At 47.7% G+C, this 22,925-nt stretch overlaps 1 protein-coding gene across 6 annotated transcripts in view; it reads left to right on the top strand.

Annotated features, from left to right (window-relative positions):
* The window catches only part of RABEP1 (rabaptin, RAB GTPase binding effector protein 1), a 98,391-nt gene that overhangs the window by 53,101 nt on the left and 22,365 nt on the right, over nucleotides 1–22,925 (top strand). For 3 of the 6 annotated variants that reach the window (XM_021694585.2, XM_021694590.2, XM_021694588.2), the window contains exons 2-7: nucleotides 5,405–5,608; nucleotides 6,936–7,096; nucleotides 11,205–11,324; nucleotides 16,813–16,948; nucleotides 20,409–20,587; nucleotides 22,478–22,609. In XM_021694585.2, the coding sequence (XP_021550260.1) occupies nucleotides 5,405–5,608; nucleotides 6,936–7,096; nucleotides 11,205–11,324; nucleotides 16,813–16,948; nucleotides 20,409–20,587; nucleotides 22,478–22,609 (932 nt within the window). The remainder of the gene's footprint in view (nucleotides 1–5,404; nucleotides 5,609–6,935; nucleotides 7,097–11,204; nucleotides 11,325–16,812; nucleotides 16,949–20,408; nucleotides 20,588–22,477; nucleotides 22,610–22,925) is intronic. The other 3 variants (XM_021694587.2, XM_021694586.2, XM_021694589.2) reach the window with 3 other exon arrangements.

Genomic DNA, 22,925 nt, shown 5'->3' with positions numbered 1-22,925 from the left:
ATCAGGGAAGTGAAAAGACAGCTCACTGAATGGAAGACATTTTTGCAAATATTAGATAAGGGACTTCTATCTCTATATATTAGGAACTCTTACAACCTAAGTAGTACAGAGACAACTCAGCTAAAAATGGTCAAAAGGTGTGAATAGATATTTCTACAAAGAAGATGCACAGGTGGCCAACAAACACATGATTAAGATGCTCAGAGTCATTAGCTATCAGAGAAACACAGATCAGAATTACAATGACATGCCACTTCACACCCCCTAGGATGCCTATATCAAGAAGTCAGTCAGTAATAGGTGTGGGTGAGGATGTGGAGAAGTAAGTACCCTCACACACTACTGGCAGGACTGTTAAATGGTCCAAAGCTTTGGAAAGTAGTCTTTCTTTCTTTTTTTTTTTTTTTTAGTTTTTTAGAGTAGTCCTTCCTTTTTATTTTTTATTTTTATTTATTTATTTTTTAAAGATTTTATTTATTCATTTGAGAGACAATGAGATAGCATGAGAGGGGGGAAGGTCAGAGGGAGAAGCAGACTCCCTGCCGAGCAGGGAGCCCGATGCGGGACTCGATCCCGGGACTCCAGGATCATGACCTGAGCCGAAGGCAGTCGCTTAACCAACTGAGCCACCCAGGTGCCCGAAAGTAGTCTTTCAGTTCTTAAAATGGTTAAACATAGAGTTAGCACTTGACCCAGAATTTCACTCCTACGTATATATACAAGAGACGAGAAAGTGTGTAGCAGCATTATTCACAATAGCCAAAATGTGGGGACAACTCAAATGTCACCTGATGAATGGACATATTTTTATTATTCCTGCATAAAAAGGAATGGAGTCCTGACACTACAGCAGGGATGAGCTTTGAAAGCGTCATGCTGAGTGACGAGCCAGTCACAGAGGATCACGTGTGATTACGTTTCTGTGAAACATCCGAAGTAGGTAGATGGTCCATTAGTGGTTGCTTGATACTGGGGGGCTAGAGAGTTGGGAGGTGATAAAGGGCACTGGGTTTCTTTCTGGGGGGTTAAAATGTTCCAAAATTGATTGTGGTAATGGTTGCCTAAGTCTGTGAATATATTAAAACAGATATCACTACACATCTATTATAATGGCCCAAATCTAAAACACTGACCTCACCAGATGCTGCTGCTGATGCACAGCAATTAGAACTTTCTTTCATTGCTGGTGGGAATACAAAATGGTATAGTCACTTTGGGAGGTAGTTGGGCAGTTTCTTACAAAACTAAACATACTCTTAGCTAACGTGATTCAACAGTTTTCCTCCTTAGTATATACCTGAATGAATTGAAAACTCCTATCCATGCAAAACGTGCACATATTTACTAATAATTGCCCAAACTTGAAAGCAAGCAAGATGCCCTTTAGTAGGTGAACAAATAAGCTGGTACATCCAGACAGTGGAATATTCAGCATAAAAAAGATGGAGCCATCAGGGGAAGGAAGCTAATCAGAAAAGACTGCATACTATAGGATTCTAACTATGAGACATCCTAGAAAAGGCAAGACTATGGAGACAGTAAAATGATGAGTGATTGCCAGGGCTTAGGAGGGAAGGAGGAATGAATAGAGCAGAGAGGATTTTTAGGCAGTGGAGCTCTTCTGTATGATTCACAGTGGCGGATACTTGTCATTATACATTATTCTAATGTAGACTATGGGCTTTGATAATGTGTTATTGTAGGCCCAGCGAGGATCTCACACGTACTGCTGTGGTGAGAGGTGTGGACAGTAGGAGCTTTTGTGGGGGTGAGGCAGGGAGTGTATGGGAACTCTGTACCTTCTGCTCAGTTTTGCTGTGAGCCGGACATTGCTCTACAAAATAAAGTTCATTAGTTTAAAAAAATGTCTGAGACTTCTCTCATCATAGTGTGCTGTGGATTGCACATGGGGGGATGGGGCAAGACTACCCATAGGTCTGTGATTGCTGGAGCTGGGTAGCGGGTTCATGAGGCTTATAATAATAACTTCTGAATCTGGTAGGGGGCATCTCCCCACTTCATTCAAAACTATGGCGTTTTTATTAAACTACGATGGAAAACCTTGTATGTGTACAAGAGTAGACAAAATAGTACAAGTACTGCTGTATTAGGCTAGACAGTGTAGATGGCGTTATAAAAATGGGAACATCCGTATGGAAAAGGTAGATTCGTATTCCACACCTGCGTGCCCACGAAGGTGATAGCCGATGTATTGCTACTGCGGCGTTGCTGTTAACGAGTGAGGTAGTTACGTGGATTAACAATCTCAGAAGCGGTGTTGAGGGATAGAGGTGATTGCAGAAGGGTACCAGGCTGTGAGAGCATTAAGGTTCAAAAACCTGCAAGAGAGTATAGGTGTAAAATATGCATGGTCATGATACCTCCAAATTCCTGATAGTTGTTACTTCTGAGGGAGGTGGGGCGTTTGTAATGTTTTATTTCTTAAAAAGAAATTGAAGCAGAAGTAACAGTAATATTAAAAATTGATGATGCTCGGGCACCTGGCTGGCTCAGTCAGTGGAGCACGTGACTCTTGATCTCGGGGTCGTGAGTTTGAGCCCCACATTGGGTGTAGAGATGACTTAAAAATAACACCTTAAAAAAAAATGATGAAACTAGGTGATAGGTAATAAGTGTCCATTACAGAGTTCTGTATATTTGTCTCTATGTTTGAAGTAGTCTATAAAGTGTTAGTATAAACAAATAAAGTGTCTTGTTTGGGTCCTAATTCAAACAGATCTTCCAAAAGACATTTTTTGGCAGTTGGAGAAAATTTTACTACAGCGTGGGTATTAGATGGTATCAAACGTGTTAGGGGTGACAGCAGCACTGTGTTTGTATAAGGAAGTATCCATGTTTTTAGAGATGCATGTTGTAGTATGTCAGACGATGTTATATTGTTTCTGGGGCTTATTTTCAAAATACTTCATAGAAAAAGGATGGTTGAAATAAATGGGACCAGATCTTGGTGCATCTTGGCGATGGGTACGTGAAAGATTGTCTTACTAGATTCTCAGTTTCAAAGCATGTTTGAAAATCTTTATCACTACATATACAAAACCAGAATGGATAAATAACTGTTCTTTAATAATAACTTGTTCCACTGGCAAACAGATTTGAAATGTTTTGGTACAGAAAATGTGGTTTTTCTAACTTTTAACTTCTGTTTCCTCATTTAAATATATATAAGTTAATATGTAGCATATAAATAGATCTGATCTAAATATGCATAAAGCAAGTCAGGAACAAAATTGGACCTGGCCTTCCTTCAGGCCCTCTGTACTGCTTTTAACTCTGTGGAAACATGCCACAGGTTCGTATTTAGGCTTGGTACTTGCAGCTTTTCTGCTCACAGTGACACGATAGTGTATATATAGCTCTGGGTAATTTCCGGGAAGTAAAAAGGAGCGGGGATAATCAGCATGAGCAGGTGTGAGGGTACAGGCTTGAGCCTCGACAAAACTGTAGCTCTCAGAAATGAATGAGGTATTCCAAAGATAAGGCTTTTTCTTTTATTTCACATTTTACAAAACACTTTCACACTCAGAATGTGGAGCTGACACACACAGCTTTCCTTCTGTGGCTTCGTGTGTTTAGTCTCGGGGTCACTACCACGCAGCCCCTCACTGTTTCCTACCTATCTTTCCTTCTAGAAAGGCATTCCTTTCTGCAGTTAATGTTCTTATCACTTTCTCAGGCTAGAGAGAGGAGAGAATCTCAAGCAGACTCCCCGCTGAACCTGGAGCCTGTGGGGCTCTATTCTTCCACCCCGAGATCAAGACCTGAGCTGAAACCAAGAGTCGGACGCTTCACCGACTGAGCCACCCAGGCGCCCCGAGAACGTTTTACTAGCAGTGCCGAAGCGATGTGAAACAGATGTTGAATGACTTTACTTAGAATTAGCGTGACCAGTGTTTCCTGTTACCCAGACTGCCAAACTTAATTCCTGCGTGTTTGAGAACGATGAATGTCCTCACGATGTTGAAAAGCTCTTCAATATTATTGATTTGATTTTTTCGAGTACGTAGAACTCCATGCCGAGGAGTGTCGCCGCTGTCCCAGCTTGAGGGCTGTGGGGTCCCTTCATGTCGTGCGGCGGCCGGTAACAGGGTCAGGTTGTAAGTCAGACTGCTCTCCTGGCCCAGCAGCTCAGTTACTGCGGTCTGTAAAGGAAATCGATGACTTTGCATAAAGATGCACGGTTCTTCTGCATAAATCTCTTCTAACTTAGATGGTGAAAGACATGGAAGTGTAAGTTAAGAGACAAACAGCAGACTGGGAGAGCTTTCTAAGAAAGTGGAGTCAGTATTCGGTGTATGTAAAATACTCTTCCCAGTCGGAGGAAAGTCGGTTCATTAGAAGCCCAGGGAAAGGCTATCACCAAAGAAGAAACACGGGCATTAATAACTGTATAAAAAGATACTCAGCCTCACTACTGAGGGGGAATAGAGATGACAGCTGTCACCAGCTTCTCCCCATGACGTTGGCAAGGGTTTTGAGAGGTGGAGAGCAGGGACTGTTGGTAAGTGTACAGGGAACAGGCCCACAGAGCCCCACACACTGTTGGCAGGCTCACCCTGTGCGGGAGTCCATTTGGCCCAACATACGCCCTACCTGGGCTTAAATCCTGCAACTGGCACATCAGATGAACTTCCTATTTAAGAGGTGGTAAAGGGGTGTGGGGAAAATTCATCCTGACTGTAAAAAATCCTTGATCTTGTATAGCTGCTGTGTACTCCGGCTTTTTTTCCTCCTCTGTTAACGGTTTCTTGAATGTTTACTTTGTGCAAGTGTTGTTCTAATAAGCATTTTCAATAAATTGTTTTATCATTAAAGCAGCCTTCCAAGATGGGTGTTTTTAATCCCTGTTTTGTAGATGTGGGAACGGAGGCCAGAGAGGTTAAATAAGTTCATCAGCCAGTGGGTGCAAGAGCCTCAATTTAGCTTTAAAACTATGGCCTTAGTGATTCTCTGGTTGGATAATTAACAAGTAATGGATTAGTGATACCGTGCATACCTTAAATTTTGTCTTTATTAAAATAATTTCATTTTGGCGGTGCCTGGGTGGCTCAGTCAGTTGAGCGTCTGGCTCTTGGTTTCGGCCCAGGTCACGATCTCAGGGTCCTGGGATGGAGCCCGGCGTCGGGCTCCGTGCTCAGCGCGGAGTCTGCTTCTCCCTCTCCCTCTGCCTGCTGCCCCCACTCGCGTGCGTGCGCGCACTCTCTCTCTCTCCCTAAAACCTTTAACAAAATGTTCATTTTCTAAGTTAACATTTTAAAATTCAGGGCTTCATTTCTTCCTTAGAACGGTACCATCATAAACGTAATGCTTTCTCTCTCCCTTGGGATGTCCGCCCGATCCACGCGAACCTTCCTTAACGGAAAGGCTTTTACTGTCTCCCCAGAGGACCTGAAGCGGCAGAATGCGGTGTTGCAGGCGGCGCAGGACGACCTGGGGCAGCTGCGCACGCAGCTGTGGGAAGCCCAGGCAGAGGTGGAGAACATCAAGGCCATCGCCACGGTCTCGGAGAACACCAAGCAGGAAGCAATCGACGAAGTGAAAAGGCAGTGGAGAGAAGAGGTTGCCTCGCTTCAGGCTGTGATGAAGGGTAAAGGCCGAGAACGTTCCGTGTGGGCCGGGACTCCCTGGGATCGCCGCTGCCAGTGCGGCCTGCGCTGTCCGCGGGTCTCAGACCGCGCCCGGAGCTTCTTCGTGGCGTTAGGCGTGACCGCGTCGGGGCGCCCTGTCCCCGGGGACAGGAGGGGAGGCCCGCGGGGTCCCGGCTCTGGCGGCGGAGGCCTACGCCACGCGGGCGTGTGCGGGGCTGCGTCCGCCCGGGCCTCGCAGCGGCCTCGGGGGCCGGGGTCGGCTCCTCTGTAGGAGCCAGGCCGGGCACGTCGGGCCAGCCAGCCGCGTGCACGCGGCGTGTGCGGCTGGAGACGTCCCGCGCGGGGTCCAGTCGCTGCCACACGTCGTCACTGCCCGTCCGCGCCAGCGTGGCCAGCGTACGCGGCCCTTCTCCGGGCAAGGGTGGGTTGCGGCCTGACTCCTCACCGCGGCCTCCGAGGTCGAAAGGCGTGGGCGCCCGTCAGCGCGCGGGGGCTGCCGGCCTCTGGCCCCGGCGGTGACGGGCGCGTCGCGGGGGGGCCCGCGTTCCTGACCAGACGGCAGCGAGCCGAGGGAGGCTGCGCCCGAAGCGGCGGGTTCCCGAAGCCCGTTTCTCTCGTATCACCGGCGTGACGCGGCGGCGCCTCTCGCGCCGTCTTGGCCGGCGCGTCCCCCCGCCGCAGTGGGACGGCTGTGAGCCTCGGGGGCCGCGGGCGTGGCTCTCGGCGGAGGAGCCCGTCCTTCCCTCGGAGCGCGGCCCGGGCGGGGGGACTCCGCGCCAGCTGCGGCCCCCGCGACGGCACCTGCCCCGCTCCTGCGACCGTCGGCGTGCGGCTTTCACCGCCGTTCTCCGCGGGGCTGAAGGGTGCTTGCTGCCGCTCCGGCCGCCTCAGGGAGGCCCACGGCCTCCCGTCTGTGCGGCGTGCGCTTGCCGGTCGCTGCGAAGGCGGCGGAGGGCCGCTGGCGTCTGACACAGAACCGGGCTTCTGTCGGCGGGGGGCGGGGGGCGCCGAAGCTCGTGGGCAGCCAGCCTTTCCGGGCCCACACGGAGGGGCCGCGGAGCCTTGGTCTCCGTTCAGAACCCGAGGGACACGGCCCGTCCCGGGCTCGCGTCCCGTTTCGCACGCGCTGCGGCCGTGGACGGGGCGACGGGCCGGGGCGCGGCTCTGCGGCAGGGCCGCGTCGTGCACACGAGGGGGCTCGGGCCTCGGCGGAGCTGCGCCGCGAGAACCAGGAATCGCGGCCCCGCTTTAGCTGCCGGCCCGCGTCCGTGCGCGCGGACGCCGCTCGCTGCTCGGGCGCTCAGACCGCGCCGTGCTCTTTTGCAGAGACCGTCCGCGACTACGAGCACCAGTTCCACCTCCGGCTGGAGCAGGAGCGCGGCCAGTGGGCGCAGTACCGGGAGTCCGCGGAGAGGGAGATAGCCGACCTGAGGCGGCGGCTGTCCGAGGGCCAGGAGGAGGAGAATCTGGAAAATGAGATGAAAAAGGTACGAGGCAACGGACTCGCCGCGGGCGCGTCCGCGGCCGCCACCGTGCTCCGGCGGAGGGGCGTGGGCCGCGGCGGCCGGCGGCGGACTCCGTCCCGGCCCTCGGCCCTCGACCGCACGTGTGTGCCGCGCCCGCGCCGCCCTGGGCGCCCCCCGGCTGCAGCGCACCGTGCCCGCTGGCCGTGTCCACTGCTGCGTCCTTCCCGCGCGGGGGCGGCCGCCCCGAGGCAGGGCTCTTGGCGCGCGGCGAGCCTGCGTACCCCGGGGCGTCTAGCGCGCGCCCTCCGTGACCGGGCGGGGACGGGCGCGGCGCCGGACTTCCGGCCTCCCCCGTGTGCGGCGCCCTGCGCCGGAAGTGCCGCACGGCCGCCGGGCGCTCGCGCAGATGCCTGCGTACGCGGGCCGCGTGTCCGCCGTGGGCGCGGGGAGGAGGCCTGGGGCGCGGGGCGGTCACGGGGGCTCGCCTCCGCCGATGTGGGCACAGTCGTTCTCGTTAGAAGGCACGTATTGTGTAAAGCAGTGACCGGAACGTGACTTCCAACTTCATTCCCGTTGGTCCTTCTCTGTGGTTCCGAACCCTCCGCGCGTACCCGGACTACTGTTGTGCATTCAGAGGGTTATTTGGTTTTTTGGTTTTTTTTTTTAATGAAGATTTTATTTATTTATTTGACAGAGAGAGGCACAGCGAGAGCGGGAACACGAGCAGGGGGAGCGGGAGAGGGAGAAGCAGGCCTCCGGCCGAGGAGGGAACCCGATGCGGGGCTCGATCCCAGGACCCTGGGATCATGACCTGAGCCGAAGGCAGACGCTTAACGGCTGAGCCACCCAGGCGCCCGCCTGGTGGTTCTTTCTTTCTTTCTTTCTTTCTTTTTTTTTAAAGATTTTATTTATTTATTTGATAGATAGCAAGAGCAGGAACACAAGCAGGGGGAGTGGGAGAGGGAGAAGCAGATTCCCTGCTCAGAAGGGAGCCTGATGCGGGGCTCGATCTCAGTACCCTGGGATCATGACCTGAGCCGAAGGCAGACGCTTAACGGCTGAGCCACCCAGGCGCCCCGATTTTATCTTTTTTTTAATCTAAAGATTTTATTTATTTGACAGAGAGAGACAGCGAGAACAGGAACACAAGCAGGGGGAGTGGGAGAGGGAGAAGCAGGCTTCCCGCCGAGCAGGGAGCCCGATGCGGGGCTCGATCCCAGGACCCCGGGATCATGACCTGAGCCGAAAGACGCTTAACGACTGAGCCACCCAGGCGCCCGGTTATTTGGTTTTTGTAATAACGGAAAAATCGTCTCAGAACCCAGCGCCCCAAATAGAGGCTGTAAACACCAAGAGTAGCTTTTTCCGTTCCGTCTTGTTCCAGGACGACACTGTAATTCAGCATGTGCACGGGGAGCCGACGGCGTCTCGGTGACCGCTGGAGTCCCTCGCGTGACACTGTGGCCCGCACAGGCCGCCGTCCCCACCCTCCCCGAGGAGGTGGAGGTGCTCGTGTTCGATGCTCTCCCTGGGAGCTCTGGCCCACGTCCTAGCAGGAGACCGTTGTCTTCATTCTTCCGATGCATTCACATCCATGGTTTTCATAACCTGCCACTTGCCACTCCTAAAATTTATTTTCAAAATGAACTCTGTGTTTTACAACGGTGTTTATTTACAGCAACACTGTGAATGAAGATAGGACAGAGTCCCGTATACCCTGCTCCTGGTTTCCCCTGTTACTAGTATCTGTTGTTAGTGTGGTACATTTGTCACAACTAATAAACCAGTGTTGATTCGTTCTCATTAACTCAAGTCCATGCTTTGTATTCATACGTCATTCATTTTTACCTAACGTCCCTTTTTTACTGTTCTAAGAGCTCTTGCACGAAACCACGTTCATGATGCTGTGGGTCTCCTTAGGCTCCTCTCGACCGCGACAGTTTTTTAAATTTTCCTTGTTGTTGTTGTTTTGCTTTTTTCTAAATTTTAAAAAAGATTTAATTCCAGTATAGTTCACACACACTGTTACGCTAGTTTCAGGTGAACAAGATAGTGATTCAGCGCTTCCGTGCATCACCCACCGCTGCTCATCCTCACAGGTGCCCTCCTTAGTGAGTTTTCCTTGTTTTTAATGACCTTCACTTAAAAAAAATCATCTTTACAAGTTTTGTTTATAATGATATTCAACACTTGTGGGGTCACCATTACATCAGTAAATAGCTCAGTCTGTGTTAAATTCTTTGCTTCTTCCCTCCTTTTTTTTCCTGCTGATTTTTATCAGCAGGCCTCTGTAAGTATCCCAAATTAGTCTTGACTGAAGATATTTTAAGCTCATATGTCTTTTCCATACAGGACTTAGTTAAAAATAAAATAAATGATGAAGTGACTCTTCAAGGACTGGAAAACAAAGTGAGTCCCTCTTTTCTGAGAGACATGTTTTTTGGGAAAAATTTCCATGCACATTTGGGCATATATGATATTGTTCCTATTATGAACACCTAAGGATAAACTTGAGCTCTTTTAAATTTAGTGAATAAGGTTAATTTTCATTTTCCCTAGAAGAGTAAAAGCTAACTTTTTGATTCTACCTTTGTTTCTGTGTGTAATACACACATACACCATATATATACACATACCCATTATACACACACACATACATATATACATTATATTCACACATATTATACACACGTATACATATGTAATATGTATTATGTGTATAGTGTGTATATGTAATGAAAATCAAGTTTCTTACCAGTTTACTAATTTGTGGATATTATTTCCTTTTAATCCATGTTTTTGAGAATGAAAGATAGAAGACAGTATGATAGTTTTAGGGGTCATTCTTTGGGTTTGTCTCATTTAGATATCAAAAGTAAAATATTATGTAAATTATTCCTTAAAATAACTAAGATGGAAACTTTTATAGCAACATAATTTTCTAAAATTTTAGAAAATACATTGTTCTCTTCGTTTATGTTTAAAAACAAATCAGTCCTTTCATCCAGCCATTTCACAAGAAATTATGGTTTCATGAATTTAGTAACTAGAATTATGAAAATGAAAGTATTATGTGTGTTTCCTTTTATATATACGGTCTTTTCCAGTTAATTGATTTAAAAAGTCAGATTTATAGTGAATCCATTTTCCTACTTACTTCCAATTTCTAAGTAAAATATTGGGGAAAATTGTGATAATGACTTGAGATTCAGTCATGCAGCATTTGAAAGTCGGATGTGGTTCAGTTTAATGAGCACTAATTCAGCACCTGGTAGGCTTATTCATTGTACTAACAGCGTATTCATTGTACTAACAGCGTATGTAAGTCAGCATTGCTTAGAAAAGCAGTGAACCAGTAAGTCGTAGCATTTAATTCTTTTTTTTTAATTTATTTTTATGTTAACCACCATACATTACATCATTAGTTTTAGATGTAGTGTTCCATGATTCATTGTTTGTGTACAACACCCAGTGCTCCATGCAGAATGTGCCCTCTTTAATACCCATCACCAGGCTAACCCATCCCCCCACCCCTCTCCCCTCTGGAACCCTCAGTTTGTTTTACAGAGTCCATCGTCTCTCATGGTTCGTCTCCCCCTCCGATTCTCCCCCTTCATTCTTCCCCTCCTGCTATCATCTTCTTCTTCTTTTTTTTAACATAAAGTGTATTATTTGTTTCAGAGGTACAGGTCTGTGATTCATCAGTCTTACACAGTTCATAGCACTCACCATAGCACATACCCTCCCAATGTCTATCACCCAGCCACCCCATCCCTCCCACCCCCCACCACTTCAGCAACCCTCAGTTTGTTTCCTGAGATTAAGAATTCCTCATATCAGTGGGGTCATATGATACATGCCTTTCTCTGACTGACTTATTTTGCTCAGCATAATACCCTCCAGTTGCATCCACGTTGTTGCAAATGGCAAGATTCCATTCCTTTTGATGGCTGCTTAATATTCCAGTGTGTGTGTGTGTGTGTGTGTGTGTGTGTGTGTATGTATGTATATATATATATATATATATACATGCATACACACCACATCTTCTTTATCCATTCATCTGTCGATGGACATTTTGGCTCTTTCCACAGTTTGGCCATTGTGGACTAATTCTTTTTAACCGTAGGCTCAAGAGGATGCTGAAAAGCTTCGGTCTGTTGTGATGCCCATGGAGAAGGAAATCGCGGCTCTGAAAGACAAACTGACAGAGGCTGAAGACAAGGTTAAAGAGCTGGAGGCCTCAAAGGTCGTGAGATGCTGTAGCCTGTTCCTTGAACCCGGGACCCTGACCTAATGCTATGAGCAAAGTTAGAGTCACTGAGGGGGCACAAACTGGAATTTAGACTGTGTGTCTTAAAAACCTTGCATTCTTTAAAATGCAAAGAAGAAAATGCTTGAAGATGATTGTGTCCTTATGGATATTTTAAATAATCACAATAGTGATGTGCCTGCTGCTTTGTTAACAAAGTTAGTGCTCATGTCAAAATGACACCTGGTCTCATTCGTTTTCTTATCAAGGAACATAAGCTGTTGGAAGTTGGCTTTATCTCCTGACGCTAGTCCCAGAATTGATGTCTTAGAGCTGATGTAGTTACAGTGCAGCTGGACTTGTTGGCCATAAAGATACAACAGAGGAAATACAGAGGGAATGTTGAAAATGTTGATAATTAAGAGAAAGTAGGAAAGAAAGCAAAAAATAATAAAAAGGTAGTAAACAAAAGCACAGCATAGGAATGTAGAAAGGGGGAATGTGTCCATGATCCTAATAAATGTCAACTGATAATCACCTGCTAAAATAGTTGGGATTCTTGGGGCGCCTGGGTGGCTCAGTCGTTAAGCGTCTGCCTTCGGCTCAAGTCATGATCTCAGGGTCCTGGGATCGAGCCCCGCATCGGGCTCCCTGCTCGGCGGGAAGCCTGCTTCTCCCTCTCCCACTCCCCCTGCTTGTGTTCCCTCTTTCGCTGTATCTCTCTCTGTCAAATAAATAAAAATCTTTAAAAAAAAAAAAAAGAAAAGAAAAAAAATAGTTGGGATTCTTAAAAAATCTAAATTTATATTGTTTATAATAGACACACCTAAAATAAAACTATAAGATAAGACTGAAAATAAAGGGATATTTAAAGATATGCCCTCCAAATTCTACCCAAAAGAAAGTTGATATAGTGATTGTAATATGAAACATTTAGGATGTAAGGGAAAAAGACTAGAGATAGAGGGACCCCATCTAAAAATTCATCAGTAGGATGTGACAGTTGTGATCGAATGTACCATATATACCTTGAAATTTGTGAACTAAAAGGGACTATTACAAGGGGAAATTAATGTGCACAGTTCTAGTAGGAGATTGAAACTGATTTTTTTTTTTTAAGATTTTTTTAAAATTTATTTTGACAGAGAGACAGAGAGAGAGGGAACACAAGCAGGGGGAGTGGGAGAGGGAGAAACAGGCTTCCCGCCGAGCAGGGAGCCCGATGTGGGGCTCGATCCCAGGACCCTGGGATCATGACCTGAGCCGAAGGCAGATGCTTAACGATGGAGCCACCCAGGTGCCCCTGAAACTGATCTTTAACTGATAGTGTAAGCAGAGAAAAACGTTAGTGGGGATATAGGGGTTTTGAGCAATCTGATTAACAGTTTAGACGTTAACAGATCCATCGAGAGAGAGACTGCGTCTTCTGTGGTAGCAGAGCATAGGAATCAGGAGCTCAGCAGTTACTGGCTGGGGGACCTCGGGCAAATTACTTCATCTGACTGTGCTTTGCTTTTCTCAACTGTAAAATGGGGATAATCGTGCCCTCCTCATAAGGCCACTACTGGATTTTGTAAGTCCACATGTATAAAGCATTTAAGATAGTGCATGGGATAAAGTAATTGTTAGTTTTAGGTACATTATGCTTTACATAGTGTCACAAAAGGAAGTGCCGAAAAATTTTGAAGAATTTGTTATGTAAACTCAGATGTCTGACCACAGGTTTTTAAATTATTTACAGTAAAATGGTCGCTAAAATAAAATGGAAATTAAAAACTCATGGAAAACGGAATTCTAAAATACTTAGAGTGATTTGAATGTTTTACTCAAGAATCCAAAAAGGCAAACAATAGGACAGACAATACGAATACAAGGAAATAATACACTTAAAAGCAGAAATTAGTGAAATAGAAAAGCCAAAGAAAAATTGAGAATGTCAATATAATGGGAAAAATGGGAAAATTAGTAAGATAGACAAACCTCCATTAAGACTAATCAGGAGGGGCACCTGGGTGGCTCAGTCAGTTAGATGTCCGACTCTTGATTTCCACACAGCAAGACAAGATGCAGGGACAGGGCATAAGCACTGGATGGAGACCGTGAAACGATGATTGTGTAGAAAAGCAAGAGAATGTACCAACATTGTTAGACCCAACAACAGTTCAAGAAAGTTGTTCCAACAAGATCAACATACAAAAATATATTCTCCAGTAATCTATCCAAGTAAAGAATGTAATGGGGAAAAAATCCCATTCATAATAGCAAAAACAAAACAACAAACAAAACCCCCCAAACACAAAAAAAACTAAAATCAGCTCTATGTTGTAGAGTCGTAGATACCTGAGGATATATCTAAACAAAAATGGTAAGATTGTTATGGAATACATTTTGATGAAGGTCTGAGCTCATGTGTGTTCCTGAATGAGAAGATAATGTATTATAAAGCAGGTAGTATATCCCCAAATTAATCTGAGTTCAAAATTCCACTCTGAATAAGGAATTTGGAAGGAGGCAAGGTGGGGAGACTTGCCCCGCCTACCAGATACTAAGACTTATAGTGAAGCTACTGTAATTAAGATGCTTTGTTACTGATTTGGGGACAGTGGACCAGTGGAACAGAATCAAGAGCCCAGAAACAGAGCTGGATGTGTGTGGGAATTTGATACAGGACAGCTGGCCTTGCCCATCAGTGGGAAAGGAACAGCTTGTTAAAACATAGCCATTTTAGGGTGGCTCAGTTGGTTGACTGTCCAACACTTGATCTCATCTCAGGTCTTGATCTCAGGATCATGAGTTCAAGCCCCGTGTCAGGATCCATGCTGGGCGTGGAGCCTACTTAAAAAAATAAATAGCCTTTTAAAAATAGTTTTACGTTTTTTTTTTTAGAGCGAGACAGTGAGCGCGGGAGTTGGGGGGGAGGGGCAGAGGGAGAGAGAGAATCTCAAGCAGATCTCACACTGAGCAAGGAGCCTGATGTGGGGCTTGATCTAGGACCCTGAGATCATGACCTGAGCCAAAATCAAGAGTTAGGCGCCCATAAGTAGTTTTAAAACACGGAATAAAGTGAAATCAGCTTTTTACCTCACACTTTTCAAAAATTAATTTCAATGAATTAAAAACCAGAGAGTGAAAAGTAAATCTTCAAAACTTTTAGATCTTAAAAAAAAAAAAAAAAGATGTTATTTGGGGTACAAAAACATTTAAAAATTTTTTTAAATTTATTTTTGGGAGCATGAGCGAGCATGAACGCGAGTTGGAGGAGGGGCGGGGTGGGGGAAGAGGGACAAGTGGACTCCACACTGAGCCAGACACGGGGCTCGATCTCACAACCCTGAGATCATGACTGAGGTGAAACCAAGAGTTGGATGCCTAACCGACTGCACCACCCAGGCGCCCCAAAAACATTTCTTTCTTTCTTTTTTTTTTAAAGATTTTATTTATTTGACAGAGAGACAGCACAAGTAGGCAGAGGGGGAGGGAGAAGTAGGCTCCCGGCTGAGCAGGGAGTCCAGTGAGGGGCTCGATCCCGGGACCCCGGGATCATGACCTGAGCCGAAGGCAGACGCTTAATGACTGAGCCACCCAGGCACCCCCATAAGACGTTTCTTAGAGACAAAAATACTGTGAAAGAGAAGTTTGACAGATTTGCCTACATTAGAATATAAATCTTCCTTATTAAAAGATGCTACAAAAGGTTGCACAGAGAAGTTGTGGGCTGTTAGGAGATATCTTTACCTCCTGTACCTGATGAACAATTAGTGTCCAAATTAGTAAGAGCTGCTTGGTCCGTAAGGGACGGATGGCCCAGAGGAGAAACCGTAAAGAATGAGAACAAGTGGTTCACCCAAGAGGAGACCAGAATCGTCACAGAACGTGACAAGATCCTCAGCCTCACGGGAAATCAGGGAAGTACCCTCCCCAGATTGCAAGTGTCCCCGTACAGATTTGTTGCATTTTCCCACTGTTTCCAGCTTCAGCTGCCACTGTCAGGTTGGAGACTCAGTTGACAGTTTTGGGGTTCTTGGGGCCGTCATCCTCTCCCTTTACTTTGTCCCGTGTTGATGCTGATACCCTGGACGTCCATAGAGGTAGCTTTCCGTGCTGGACCCCACCCTCTAGCTGTCACTTAGTTTCTTTCGTGGATGTCACTAATTATTCATTGAGTCGGATATCTATGCTGAGAAGTAGCAGTAGATGGACTTACTGGTCATGTGCCACCATTTTATGTCTGCCGTACGGACTCTCGCTATCGTCAGCTGAATCCCCACCCTCCGCGGTGGCTGGGACGCGCCTCACAGCGGCCCACACTGTGTCTGGTTGGCCCACAGCCTCCAGTGCATCCCATGGCAGCTTCCACAGTCCTTTCAGCCTGTGCCCACTACTGACATCTTGTGTTAATGGTCTAGGAGGAAAGACACCTGAAAACAGGTCAGACGGCTTTTTCAAGTTGGAAGAAGTAGGAAGTTATAAGGCAGGAAAGTGAAATTAGACATAACCATCTGAAAAGCTGACATAAATAACCGGCCACAATTTAGGATGGATAATATGTAAGACAGGGTAAAACAAGTGATTCTGTATCCACTCTCTGGCGCGAGATTGCGTTTTATTTCGGTTATAACTATTTCAGATATTAGACTATCTTGTTAACAGTTGAATATTACAATTAAACAGAAGGCATTTTTTTTTAAAGATTTTATTTATTTATTTGAGAGAGAGAATGAGAGACAGAGAACACGAGAGGGAAGAGGGCAGAGGGAGAAGCAGACTCCCTGCCCAGCAGGGAGCCCGATGCGGGACTCGATCCCGGGACTCCAGGATCATGACCCGAGCCGAAGGCAGTCGCTTAACCAACTGAGCCACCCAGGCGCCCGGAAGGCATTTTTAAAAAGATGTGATTTTATAAAACATTCCACACTTGCCTTCAAGCTAGTGTTTATTACAGTATGAGACTAGTTATTTTTCCCATCGTGACTTCCTCTTTTTTCCTTCCAGTGTATGTGTCCATGAAAATGGGTCCTTTTTAAAAATTCAAAGCATTTGGAACCACCTGACCAGAAATCAAGGAGAAACACATTTACTAGAGTGTGGCACTACTTTTATCTTTAGGAATTAACTACTGTTTAAAAACCCCCACAACAACCTAGTGTTACTGAGAATGTGACAAAATGAACCCAAGTACGCATTGCTCTGGGAATGCAAATTAGAGCTAGCTCTTTGGGAAGCGAGGTACAAAGCTCTTACATGTAATCGCCGTTGTGTATTTGCTCTGGCGATATGATTATGGATAATACCTACTATTCTATTACTTTCCTAGTTTTCTGTAGCAAGTATGTGTTTGTTCTGTAATTAAAAATTGTGTTAACTTTTAAAATTTTATGTAAAATGTAAACATAAATGTAAATTATTTTCAAGGCATCTAGAACTTACCAATATACTTAAAGAAGAAACTGTTACTTTAGTTTCATAGAATTGCATTTTGTTTCAGGTTAAGGAACTGAATCATTATCTGGAAGCTGAGAAATCTTGCAGGACTGACCTGGAGATGTACGTAGCTGTTCTGAATACTCAGAAATCCGTTTTACAGGAAGATGCCGAGAAACTGCGGAAGGAATTGCATGAAGGTATATATAGATTCTGTATATTTTTAGTCTCAGTCTCTAAGTAGAATTGATGCTGATTAAAAGCAATTAACAAATCCTAGACTCCAACATGTTAGTGATTCACTTTAAGCTTTGCAGTTGGTTCGAATGTTCTCCTTGAAGGGCTGGAGCCGGGAGGTCTCCTAAAGATACGTGGATTGTTAACAGCTCCTCTTTCCTCAAGGACTCCAGGAATAACTTCACAAGGCATGAGCGGTGGACAGAAAGACAAGAGGGCTGGGAAGTTCTGCTTAAACTGCCTTTTTTTTTTTTTTAAAGATTTTTATTTATTTATTTATTTATTTGAGAGAGAGAGAATGAGAGACAGCATGAGAGGGAGGAGGGTCAGAGGGAGAAGCAGACTCCCCGCTGAGCAGGGAGCCCGATGGGGGACTCGATCCCGGGACTCCAGGATCATGACCTGAGCCGAAGGCAGTCGCTTAACCAACTGAGCCACCCAGGCGCCCTGCTTAAACTGCTTTTGACCCCAAGATTCATTTTGATGGAAGTAGATTAGCAAGAGCGAAAATGGGACAGAGGGCAGATCGTATATTCTGGCGGCCTCAAGTAGCATCCCTGTTCGTAAGGGACAGTTTTGATTTCACTAGCCTGGTAGCAGAGTTCTACAGAAATTGACTCCGTTTTCCCCAGCCTGGGGGAGAAGGCTTATCTTTTCCCCATTAAAATAAAGATAGTGGTTTTTTTTTTTTTTTTTTTTTTAAGATTTTGGTTGTCAGAGAGCGTGAGTGCATAAGCAGGGGGAGCGGCAGAGGGAGAGGGAGAAGTAGACGCCCTGCTGAGCAGGGAGCCCGATGTGGGGCTCGATCCCAGGACCCCGGGATCGTGACCTGAGCCGAAGGCAGTCGCTTCACCGGCTGAGCCACCCGGGCGCCCCTTACCTGGGGCTCTTAACCTTGTTGTGTCATGGAGTCCTTTGGCAGTCCTGTGAAAACCTCTTAAGGATACTGTTTTTCATTCCTAAAATACAAAAGAAGGCACTTATATTATGAAACAGTAATGAAAATATAAATAACTGCCATCTTACGATGCAGTAACAAATGTGCTATTTTCTTAATGCATTAAATGCGAAGGTTTGGGGGCGGGTCTGGTGGAGGCTGTGGTCCAGAAGCGGTGCCGAGCCTCAGGGCTGTGCCCGGGCACCTGCCGCCACTGTGCATGGGTATGGCCTCTGTTGGCCACCGGGTCGCAGGTGCTGTCCTCCTTCCTGGGCTGGGTTGCCCACATTGTGGGTAATTAAAGGAAATGATAAATTTCAGTGAGAGCTTAGTAAACACATGGACCAACATTTCCTCATCTGGACGCACGGACGCCTTGAGACCTTGTACGTGTTGTGGGTTATAGTAGGAACGTTTGCACAGGGTGGGGTTTAGGACTGGGGTGAGAGAGTCCTACAGCAAATACTTTTTATGTATACCAAGGGCCGTGGGAAATAGAGCTCTTCCCTCAGTAATTTAGACTTGCATATTAGTTTTTTCCCCCAAATAGTCAAAGCTGAAATTCTATAAGCCTACAGAATCATTTCGTAAAACATTAGGAAAATCACCCAAGGTTTGAGCAGGTCTTTGGTTTTCAGGAAGCGCTTTTTGGAGGTAGTGCTACCTCCTAGAAAGACACACAAACTCTGAGAGTGTCCAAAAGAAATAGGAATTTCCGTTTAAACGACGTGCCCCAGCCCTTCCAGAAATAGTGTGAGACTACCAGGCCTTCCTAACCTATCTGGAGAAGTATCTGAGAAGTCTCATTAAATGAGTAAGGGCATAATTTCCATCCTGAAACACTCACACCAAAACTAGTACTTAAAGGAAGAGAAGGTCCAACTTGAGCAGCCGTGTAACTTACAGCCTGAATCGGGAGAATTAGCCAAGTTAGCGCCTCTCCTGGGAGCCTGCTCGCAAGTGCGCTAGGAGGCGGCCGTGCGCAGGTGGGCTTCTTGAAAGCAGTTGTGAAGGGGGCTTTGACCGACAGGTGACCATTTGTCAGGTGGCCAGAGATGAGCCTGATGTTCAAGGCCATTTGCATGTGGTGCAACAAGGTCAAGGAGTGGAAGAAATTCGTTCAGCAAAGTTAGGATGCAAAGGGCAGGGGAGCAAATGCGAGCCAGATTGTGGTCACTGTGGGCTGAGGGTTTGGGATTTTATCAGATGGGCAAGAAGGAGCTTCTGAAAGGCTTTTCAAATGTTTTTCTTTTGGGCTCCCTGCTCAGTGTGGAGCCTGCTTCTCCCTCTGCTTCTGCCTCAATCTCTCTGTCTCTCATGAATAAATAAATAAATCTTAAAAAAGAAGTAAAATGTTTTTCTTAAATAACAGCTTTATGGAGATGTAATTCACATGCCATGAAGCTCACTCTTCTAAGGTCTACTAGACTCACAGAGCTGTGCACCATTTTCAGTCTGATTTCCACAACAGTTTTGCTGCAAAAAGAAGTTCTGTCCTCATTACTAGTCACTTCCTTTTCTCCCCTTCCTCCCAGCCCCCGGCAGCCCTGGTCTCCTTCCTGTCTGTGCAGATTTGCCCGTTCTGGACTCCGTGTAGATGGCGTTGTACAACATGTGGCCTCATGTTTGGCTTTTCTGAAGGGGTTTCAACTTGAGGATGGTCATCTAAATTTTGTACTCACGAGGTTCAGTTTGACAGCGGTGTGGAGGGTAGGCCAGCGAGCGGAGACAAACGGCAGGAAGCGTACCGGTTGTGGGGGTCACGAGAGCTGGTCTGAGGCCGGCGGAGGAAAGCGCTGTGTCCCCCAGCACAGGGCAGCTGGTGGGCGCCTGTCGCGGGGGCTTTGGGTGGGCGAGGCACGTCAGCCGCGTGGGTGTCTTCTGGTTTCTGGCTTGAGTGACTGGTTCGTCAGTACAAGACGGCCGAGTGGGGGAGTGTCGGCAGTACCCGCCGATACAGAGAGCCTTTGACCTGTCCTGAGACGTCAGAACTGCGCGGGGTGGGAGGGACTCCTGGGTCACAGATTTGTCAGGAGGTATTTGAAGGCACTGAGTAGTGGCCACTGCACCTGTGGCATTTAGAGCAGTAGCTCCCCAGGTGTCTTCCCGGAACTTCCCTTGTTCTGTGAGTGGCACTGCCAGGAGGACTTCTGGTCGGAGGAGTCGGGGGAATACCGTCTTCTGTATCCTCCTCCGGGAGAACGCGGGCATCCCTCAGATGCTGAGCTCGAAGTCCCGCAGGGGAGGGTCCCGTAAAGGTGCACTTAAGCAGGGTTTCCAGCGCTCACGGAGCACAGAAATCCTTTGTTCATGTGTCGCTGTTACTGGGAGCACACTTGGGAGCCTCTGCGTGGGGAGAGGTGTGAGGACAGCTGCTGTGTGTCTGGCAGCAGGTCGCCCCTCGGTTCTTGCCCAAGGTGGGGCCCCAGGTTACGGAAGTGCCTACCGCTAAGATGCGGTGTTTCTGACTGGGGGGTCCTAAACAGTGTGCCATCTCTTGGAGCAAGAGCGACAGCAGCACAATCAGCTGAAGCACACGTGGCAGAAGGCCAATGACCAGTTTCTGGAGTCTCAGCGTTTGCTCATGCGGGACATGCAGCGCATGGAGATCGTGCTCACGTCGGAACAGCTGCGGCAGGTGGAAGAGCTGAAGAAGAGAGATCAGGTGAGCGGCGGCTCTGGGCACGCGCTTGCTCTGCTGGCGCCCACGCAGGCTTGGCTCGGAGGCAGCGGACGCTCGCACGCTTTCAAAACGCGTGATAGCTGCCTCGGAGGGATTTTGCTTTTCACCTTTCAGAAATGGCCTTGTCTGGGGGAGAAGGACTGATTTAGCAGTGCTCCTCTCTGGAAACTGCAGGACGCAACAGTGCGTATTTCTGAGAAAATCTTTCTCCACGGCTCTGTCGGTTCTCCCAGGGCTCCGGGATTCTGTTTGTCCGGGTCACGTCTTCTGTGACGTTGCTCTGAAAGCCTCACTGGACGGTGACGGCGTGGGGGGCGGGGGGGGGGGGCTGAGTGATCCCAAAGGACAGGAGTCCAGAGGGCTGCTCACCCAAGATCCTGTTTTCTCCTTACCTTTTAAAAAGCTATCTGAATTACATGAGTAATACACAAATACCTCTCAGGTTAAAAATACAACAATAAATACAAGTGATAAAGGAGAATCTCCCCAGCCACCTCCCTTCCAGAAGCGAGCACTTCTGTCCTCAGAAGTCTTCCTGTGCAGGGCGGTCCTCCCGGGCATTTGTCTGCGTTTGGAAGTGGGTGTTCGGGTTGGTTCAGAGGCGGCACAGGGAACGTATTCTGTAACCTCTGCACCAGAGAGCTGTCACTCTCGCTCACTGCTGGGGTGGACACACCGTGAGGGACTCGATCCCTGCCCCTGTCCCGGCACCCAGACGGCTTCCTGTTCTGTGTTCTTCATTTCAAACGGTGGCGCGGCTCCTCTCCTGCACCGTGTTGTGCGTGGGTACAAAGATCTCCCCAGGAGAGCTATGTAGAAGCTCTTCTAGGTACTGTGCAGATTGTTTAGATTGCCTTGTATGACTTAAGAAGTTTCATCCTTTTTAAAATTTCTGTCTTTAATTGTGGCTCATTCCTCTTCTGTGTAGACACAGCCAACTTAAGGATCGAAACAGTCTAGATGCTGGAGGTGGTCACTTAGGGCCTGTATTAACATGTACTGAGGTTTTTCTATGCGGGCTTTCCGTGGTGTGCCCAGGCTTTACCCATAAAGCTCTGTGTCATGCAGTTCCCAGAGCAAACAGACACCGCAGTGCCCCAGGTGCAGTGCAGACTGTTGGCAGATCCCAGGTTCGAAGCCCGTGCCCTCGATTTCCCGTGTGCCTGCCCTGTTCTCAGCCACAGCAGGATACTTGGGGTCCCCTGTGCGCCTGCCCTCCCTGGAGCCCTTGCTCACCCCTCACCCGGTTGGCAGACTCTCCGTGCTGATCCTTCCAGATCCAGCAGGTGCTGCTTCTGTGGGCCTGTTTCCAGCTGCCTCCGCGGAGAGCGTGATGTTGCTCCCGAAGAAGCTTGTGTCCCCCCCCCCCCCCCCCCCGCCCTTGAGTTGCCGAGGCCATGTCCCCGCCCGCGAGGCCGTTCTGGGGAGCACCGAGGTGCCTGCTCATCTGTGTCTTGCGGACTGTTATATCAACTTCAGCCATTCGTTTTGTGTTCTGCGTGAATTTGTACCTCTTTCTAATGGCCGCGCCCTGCCTGCGTTCTGTAGTTGTCTGAGGGGACGGCTGCGTAAATGCTCTCGGATCCCTCGACGTGAGGGTGTGTTTTGTGTTGCTTTCTCAGAGCGCGCTCTTCTTGGAAGCGGCTTCCTGATTTCTCCTCTATGACGGGCTTCGTACTTTGTGCCTGTGGTGGTGAAACCTTTTGTCAGGACCAGACATCCAGACAGTGACTACAAAGCGAGTAAACTTCAGGGCCCAGTGTTCTCATAAAGCTTCGTTCTCTTTTATCTGTTTTGAGCGGCTGAAGAACTATGAGTGGTGAAGTGTAGATCACCCAGGTGATGTATGTATGTATTTTCTTTAACTTTTAGGAGGAAGATGAACAACAGAGATTTCACAAGAGAAAGGACCACAACAGAACCGAGGTTGAGGAGGAGGCAAAAGCCGCGGCTGTGTGTGCTTTCACGCACGAGGAGTCTCCGGCCCAGCTGTCGAATGAAGAGGTAGGGTGAGTCTGTCGTTAGGGCCCCGTGTCCACGGCGTGGCCGTGTGCGTGCGGGAGCGCAGAGCTAGAGCGACGGTATTCTGTCCTGCCGTGTCGGCGGGCTCACAGCCAGGGCTCCGGAAACATGGGGTCCTCTTACCATCGCCCAGCCACGTACAGGCTCTTTTTCCAGTGGTTCTCAAAGTAGGGCAGTAGAAGCGAACTTAAAGGACACCTGCAAAATCTCTGCGGGGATGAATAGTAAATGTTGCCAGTACTTTGGCTTTTACTTTAAAAGATGAGCTCAAGTCCTCAAGCCCCGAACCCCCCACAGC

This window comes from Neomonachus schauinslandi, chromosome 15 (assembly GCF_002201575.2).
Source record: "Neomonachus schauinslandi chromosome 15, ASM220157v2, whole genome shotgun sequence".
NCBI lineage: Eukaryota > Metazoa > Chordata > Mammalia > Carnivora > Phocidae > Neomonachus > Neomonachus schauinslandi.
This window is presented reverse-complemented; position numbering and strand designations above follow the sequence as displayed.